At 36.4% G+C, this 8,009-nt stretch overlaps 1 protein-coding gene across 1 annotated transcript; it reads left to right on the plus strand.

Annotated features, from left to right (window-relative positions):
- Positions 1-334: 334 nt before the first annotated feature.
- On the plus strand, positions 335-6,505 carry LOC138903435 (uncharacterized). Its single transcript, XM_070191406.1, has 2 exons — positions 335-747; positions 6,463-6,505. The coding sequence occupies exons 1-2, from the start codon at positions 335-337 to the stop codon at positions 6,503-6,505; spliced, it is 456 nt and encodes a 151-aa protein (XP_070047507.1).
- The last annotated feature ends 1,504 nt before the right edge of the window (positions 6,506-8,009 follow it).

An 8,009-nucleotide genomic window follows, 5' to 3' on the forward strand; every position in this document is an offset into this window, starting at 1 on the left:
CACATGTTGGTTTGGGTTGTGTATTGATGCAGAAAGGTGAGTCATTGCATATGCTTCACGTCAGCCGAAGCCCCATGAGAGAAATTATCATGTACATGATTTGGAGTTGGCCACGATTGTTCATGCTCTTAAGATCTGGAGGCATTACCTTTATGGGGTGTCCTGTGAGGTTTACACTGATCATCGCAGCTTGCAGCATTTGTTCAAGCAAAGGGATCTCAATTTGAGGCAGCGTAGATGGCTTGAGTTACTGAAGCATTATGACATCACCATTATTTATCATCCGGGCAAGGAGAATGTAGTCGCGGATGCCTTGAGCCAAAAGGCAGAGAGTATGGGTAGCTTGGCATTCATTTCAGCAGAGGAGCGGCCACTAGCCTTAGACATTCAGTCCTTGGCTAACAAACTTGTGAGGTTGGATATTTCAGAGCCCAGTCGAATTCTTCCATGCGTCGTTGCCCAGTCTTCACTGTTGGAGCAAATCAAGGCTCGACAGTTTGATGATCCGCACTTGTTAGTCCTCAGAGAGATGGTACTACAGGGTGGTGCCAAGGAGGTTAATATCGGCAAGGATGGTGTTCTGCGACTCCAGGGTCGTCTATGTGTTCCTAATGTAGATGGATTGAGGGAGAGGATTCTAGAGGAGGCACAAAGTTCTCAGTATTCCATTCATACAGGTGCTACGAAGATGTATCGTGACTTGAGGCAGCACTATTGGTGGCAGCGGATGAAGAAAGACATAGTCGAGTATGTAGCTAGATGCCTAAATTGCCAGCAGGTTAAGTGTGAGCACCAGAGGCCAGGTGGCCTACTCCAGCAGATGACTATATCGGAGTAGAAATGGGAGCGCATTACTATGGACTTCGTAGTTGGGTTGCCGCGAACCTTGCGGAAGTTTGATGCAGTTTAGGTCATTGTCGACAGGTTGACCAAGTCGGCACACTTCATTCCGGTGGTGACTACGTATACTTCAGAGAGGTTGGCCCAGATTTATATTCAGGAGATAGTTAGGTTACATGGTGTGCCTGCTTCCATCATATCAGACAGAGGACCTCAGTTTAATTTGCATTTCTGGAGAGCAGTATAAAGTGAGTTGGGGACCCGTGTAAAGCTCAGTACGACATTCTATCCACAGACCGACGGGCAGTCGGAGCGGACAGTTCAGATCTTGGAGGACATGCTCAGAGCATGTGTAATTGAATTTGGAGGGCAGTGGGATCGATTCTTGACTTTGGCCGAGTTTTCTTACAATAATAGTTATCAGTCTAGCATCGAGATGGCTCTATTTAAGGCTTTATATGGTCGGCGATATCGTTCTCCCATCGGGTGGTTTGAGCCCGGCGAGGCTAAATTATATGGTACTGATTTGGTGAAGGATGCCTTGGAAAAGGTAAAGTTAATTCAGGAGCGACTCCGCACAGTACAGTCCAGACAGAAGAGCTACGCGGATCAGAAGGCGCGTGATGTATCATTTATGGTGGGCGAGAAGGTTCTCTTGAAATTCTCGCCGATAAAGGGGATTATGAGGTTCGAGAAGAAGGGAAAGTTGAGCCCAAGGTTTATAGGCCCATTTGAGGTATTGAGACGAGTTGGAGAGGTTGCTTATGAGCTTGCTTTGCCTCCCAGTCTATCGAGAGTTCATTCGATTTTCCACGTGTCTATGCTCCGGATGTATCATGCCAACCTGTCACATGAGTTAGACTTCAGCACGATCCAATTAGATGAGAGCATGGGTTATGAGGAAGGAGCCAGTTTCCATTATTGATAGGCAGGTTTGCCAGTTAAGGTCCAAGAGGATTTCCGCGGTAAAGGTTCAGTGGAGGGCAGCCAACCAGTCGAGGAGGCGACTTGGGAGTCCGAGGAGGACATGCGGGGCAGATATCCACACTTATTCAGTACTCCAAGTATGATTCTAGACTCGTTCGAGGACGAACGTTTGTTTAAGAGGTGGAGAATGTAATGACCCGACCTGTCATTTTACTTTTTAGAACCTCGTTCCCCTAAATAAGACTCCCCGTACGTGCTTTTACTATTTTATGACTTGCAGGGATGGTTAGTCCGGGATTTAGAAGGGTTCAGGTTGAAATCAGAACATTTAGTTCCTTAAAGTGGTAAAAAATGCTAAGTTTGACTTCGGTCAACGTTTTGAGTAAACGACATAGGAATCCGGATTTGATGGTTCCAATAGGTTTGTATGATAATTTTGGATTTGGACGTATGTTCGGATCGGGTTTTGGATGAACCTGGAGTGTTTCGGCGCCTAATAGTAAAAGTTGGTTCTTTGAAGGTTTTGAAGTTCTTTAAATTTGATTTGGAGTAGGTTTTGGTGTTATCGAGGTCCAAATGGGATTCTGAGACCGGGAATAGTTCCGTATGGTGATTTAAGACTTGCACACAAAATTTGGTATCATTCTGAGTAGTTTAAGTATGTTTCGGCGTGTTGGGAGTAAATTGAAGAACTTGAAGTTCATATTTTGATTCAATTTGGTTTTGGAGTGTGATTCTTGGTTTTTATTATTATTTTACGCATTTTGAGAGATCGAGAAAGTCCGTATTATATTTATAAACTTGTTGGTATGTTTGGACGGGGCCTCGGGGACCCCGAATGCCATTCGGACGATGCACGAATTGAGTTTGAAACTCAAGAGGGTTGCTGGTGCACCAGTTCTGGTGTGCCCGCACCTGCGAGATTTGGGTCGCAGGTGCGAGGGTTGCACCGCAGAAGCGGTTCTGGAGCATTTGGCCATGGACCGCAGATGCGGATTATCGTGCGCACCCGCGAACGTGCATGTGCGATGAGGAAGGGCGCATAAGCGGACCCAACCGCAGAAGCGGCACGCTTGCCGCAGAAGCGGGATCCCGTTCGCAGAAGAGGCCCTCGCTGGGCTTGAAGACCTCCGTAGAAGCGGACCACGCACCGTAAATGCGGCCAAGGCACCGCAGGTGCGATAATCGCTGGAGACAAACCCCAATTTAATGCGGGACTTAGACATTTTAGCTCACTTATTTCATTTGTTTGGGCTATTCTTTGAGCTCTTAGAGAGGGGATTTCACCTAGCACTTTGAGGTAAGTAATTTCTATACAACGTGAGTTAAATACAGAGTTTATAGGTAGATTATAATATGTAAATTAGTAAAAATGATTGGTTTAGGTGAAAACCTAGGTTTTTGATAAAAATGAGATTTAACCACGAAATTTGTTATGGAATTTAGTGAAAATCATATATTTGAGTTCATGAGGTTATGGGTAACAACTTTCTTCAAAGATTTTCGGAATCCAGGCACGTGTGCCCGGGCTGAATTTTAGGAATCCTACATTTGGGGTTGGGGTAATCACTTTAATAGTTAGAATATGAACTTTTGAACATGTATTGATCATTTTAAATAACATTTGACTAGTTTCGAGTCGTTTGGCACCGAATTGAAGGTCTGAGCACAATCTTGGACCGGAAAGTAGGCTTTGAGACGAGGTAAGTCTCTTTTCTAACCTTGTAAGAGGGAATTAACCCCATAGGTGAATTGATTAATATGTGCTCCTATTTGTGGGGACTACGTACGCACAAGGTAACGAGAGTCCATACGTAGTTACTGATTTTGCTATTGTCCGGGTAGTCTAGGATCCATACCATGCTATATTTACGATGTTTGCACCCTACTTGTTAACTTCATTGCTTAAATCATGTTGGAACTTGATAGGGGAATGGTAGAAGGCTAAATTTAACTTACTTAAATTCTTGAACGGGCCCCTTGACTGTTATTGATAATTAGTGTTTCTTAAAATAAATGCCTCCTAAATAAATCTTGAATTGGCTATTATAAAGTATTTTCTCTTTTCGTAGAGCGGGTCGAACTCCTCGGTAGCAGATAGATGCATCTATGGTTCATGTCGTTCGACTCTCGGCAGTGCACAATTTAAATATTCTTATGTTGGATTCGGCCGTACGACTTCGGCATAAATTGCGCATGATAAATCTTTGGAATCAATTATAATTGATATTGTTTTGTTGACTTGAGATATAAATTATTAAACGATGGAAATTGAACTTGGGATATACGATTAGCGAAGGGAATGTTTACTATTCCTGTTATTGAGTTTTAAATATATATATTTATGTAATCCATGCTTAGTTATTGTCTTAACCTTTTATTGTTAGCTCATAGTAAGTGTCAAAGTCGACCCCTCGTCACTACTTCTTCGAGGTTAAACTGGATACTTACTGGGTACATGTTATTTATGTACTCACGCTACACTTCTGCACTTAATGTGCAGGACCTGAGGCAGGTGCATCTGAATATCAGTCCGGCGCGCATACTTGATCGCTTCTACGAGACTACCCAGTGAGATGCCTTCTGAGCCGTTCCGCAACAGCCGAAGTCTTTTCTTTTGCTTGTATTTTCTGTCTACTTCATTTCAGACAGTAGCGTAGAACTCTTTTGTATATTCTACTAGTTGCTCGTACACTTGTGACACGAGGTCTTGGTAGTTTAAGCTAGTAGACACATGATGATTTTAGGGTTATCTTATTTATCTCACTATTTAAAAATCTTGATATCTCATTTTTATTAAATGCTTACTTTTTAATTATGCACAAAACAAAAAATAATCAAGTATTTAAAATCTTTAAAAGAAAGGATCACAGAGTTAGTTCACTGTCGTCTTGCCTAGCGATAATATTGAGCGTCATCACGGCCCATAGGAGAAATTGGGTTGTGACACACGTCATATTTTGATAGCAAAGCAGAAAATTGTCTATTCTTGAAATGGGTGCCTTGGTCACTAATTATGACTCGTGGTGTACCAATTCTAGTAAAAATATTTTTTCTAAGAAAATTGCACAATGTATTCGAAATATAATTTAAGTATATTATTTAAAGTAGGATATTAAAAGTATATAATAAGTAAATATTTTATATTCATCAATACGCAGTGTCATTCTTCGAGAAAAAGTGATCAGTTGACCATCCTTTAGGGCTCGTTTAGTATGAGGGATAAGGAATAATTAATCTCGGGATTAAATTTAAGAAGAGTTTATCCCATGTTTGGTTGGTAGAAAAGTGTAGTATAATTAATTACGGGATTAGTTATCCCGGAATTGTAGTATTTTTTTATCCCCATGAGAGGGTGGAATAACTAATTTCAGAATAACTAATTCCGGTATAATTAGTCCTGAGATAACTTCTTTCCAACCAAACGACCCCTTAGGATTAGCTATGTAGCTTCGCCCCTTGCATGTCAGAAGGCAAAGCAACGTGTCTATATTCATCGTGTCTAACTCCGGGGGTAAAATTTCACAAATGGTCATATAACTATGACTTTTTTCACCAAAGTTATATAACTTTGTTTTCTCACACAAAAATATATGATTTGTTTTCACCAAAGTCATATAACTTTATTTTCTCACACAAAAATCATAAAACTTTCACTAATTTACAAAAGAATCATAGTGATCGGAAAATAAATTTTCTGATAGTATTTTTTTAATTTTATGTTTTTTTAATTTTCTATTTGCAGTCTAATAAATAATTAACCAATAAAAATAGAAGAAATATGTGTATATTTTGAATCGCTCCTAAAAATAATAGCCGATATATATATATATATATATATATATATATATATATATATATATATATATATATATATATATATATATATATATATATTATAATACATTGCTTTGAAATACACACACACACACACACACACACACACACACACACACACACACATACATATATATATATATATATATATATATATATATATATATATATATATATATATATATATATTGGCTAGCAAATACAATTAGTTTCGGCCGGATGGTTAATTTTATATTTTTTCCTTAAAATAGGAATGACCCAACCCAACCTGACCCAATACCCATATATGTAAGTTAAAATAATACTAAAAGTGAATTTCTCCCCCATAAAAAAATTAGTTCGGAATGCATGAGATTCCGACAAAAAAATAAAGAAATAAAAGATATAATTAGAGAGCACTTGAAATAAAAATGCTATCAATTTGAATAAAAATATTGAAAAGAAAAATAAAAGATAAAAGTATCATCTTTTGAAGAATTTACTATTCACGTTTAGTATTATTTTAATTTGTATGTATGAATATTGGGTCGGGTGGGCCAGGTCGGGTTGAATCATTCCTATTTTTATTGGATTATTATATATTAGACTGAAAATAAAAAATAAAAAATTACAAAATAAGAAAATATTACTAAAAATTATATTTTTCGATCACTATGATTTTTGTGTGAGCTAGTAAAAGTTTTATAATTTTCGTGTGAGAAAACATAGTTATGTGACTTTGATGAAAAAAAGTCATAGTTATATGATTTTTGTGTGAGAAAATAAAGTTATATGATTTTGATGAAAAAAATGATAGTTATATAACCATTTTGTGAAATTTAGCCGTCTTAACTCATGTTTTCAATTAACATTTAACAGGTATTCATCTCGTCAAATGTCAAAACCAAACCTTTGTCTTTAAATCTGGTTTTATATATTTTAGAACAATTAAATTAAGGATTTGCTAACTATTCTTATGTTTGTTGAGGTCAGCTAAAGCGACCAGTTCACGTGTTACAGATTATATTAATCGTTAACAGTTCCAAAAACCTAGACATAGGTCAAAATGATAAAATAATAAACATGTCATTAAATAAATCATTAATATAGGAAATATTTTCTCTTAAATAAATTTTTCGCGATACAAATTTAGATTAGTTTTATCAGTGTGTTATATAAAGAAAAACCTTAATTGACAATACATGTGAATTACACAATATTTTCTCTTCTCCTTTTCTTTTCAAAAATAAATAAATAAATAAGTTGTTGGTATCCTTTTGATTTTAGGATGTTTGTCATTTTACATGATTTGATTTCATGTTGAGGTATCAAACTCATAATCAAATGAATAGAAACCTAAACAATTGCTTGTAAAACTAATCATTAGATTATAGCCACCAACTAATTTAATTGACTTCGCACTTTCTTTATGCTTTGATTAGTACAACACCTTGGAATTGTTTTATTTTTTCTAAAACTTTGTATTTTTTTCCCACTCAATATTCAGTACCACAATTGAATCAGACTATTTTCAGATTCGTATTAGAAAATCCCTGAGTTAAAACGCTCCCTAGTAATACTCAGGGCTCGGAAAAAATTGAATTTTGAAACAGATTCTGTTTATAAAAACGAATTATTTTTTATATAACCGAACATTTTATTGTAAAATAAAAATTATTAAAGCGGGGACAAATTGGAGTGGTACGTGGAGGAAATTATTAAATTTGTGCTTCAATGGGATCAGAAAACTCAGTTCACTTCTTTTATTTATTTACTGTCCCCTCTATTTATTTCTTTTGTTGGATAATTTATTACTGACTCTCGTACAATTTTGGAGTAAATTTAGGCCACTGACTAGCCGTACAGAACACAGAATTCATGGTGCTTTGTGCCCCCATAAACTAATTAAACTTCAGTTTTGGTCTGTTCAGTTTCTTTAACAAAAAATTCTTTCTCAAATAATATAAAAATAGGTTTCAACTGTGAATGGATTACTATTTAATTATTACTATAATTTTATTTACATTGATTATTGATTAGGTGTAAGAGTCAAATTCTGTCATCTAACTTCTACTTTTGATTCTCCCTTAATTCATGAGCTCATGTCGTTTTAAGAAGAAGAAAGAGTAAATGTCTAAATCTACCCTATATATTAAACGAAGTATCTTTATCGTTAGCAAATTATTTGATTGCGCTTTGATTTTAGCAAAACTCTACGTCAAATGGGTTTCATATGTCAAATTACATAAAAAATAATCTAAATTGACCTCTCATTTATTTTATGATATAGTTTAAAATTATCCCTCAGCATACTTTAGACAAGGTAAAATAAAGATATTTTATATGGTAGATTGATATTTTTGACAATTTTCCCAAAGCGAAAAAAATAAAATTCTCTTTTTGTCCAAAAAGAAATCGACTCTTTG

Source organism: Nicotiana tomentosiformis, chromosome 12 (genome assembly GCF_000390325.3).
Source record: "Nicotiana tomentosiformis chromosome 12, ASM39032v3, whole genome shotgun sequence".
NCBI lineage: Eukaryota > Viridiplantae > Streptophyta > Magnoliopsida > Solanales > Solanaceae > Nicotiana > Nicotiana tomentosiformis.

What these genes read in the sequence shown, in the direction of transcription:
- LOC138903435 (XM_070191406.1), top strand. Translation starts at nt 335, where the DNA reads ATGGGTAGCTTGGCATTCATTTCAGCAGAGGAGCGGCCACTAGCCTTA. An exon ending in ATGAAGAAAGACATAGTCGA is followed by an intron (nt 748 to 6,462) that starts GTATGTAGCTAG and finishes AACATTTAACAG; the next exon opens with GTATTCATCTCGTCAAATGT.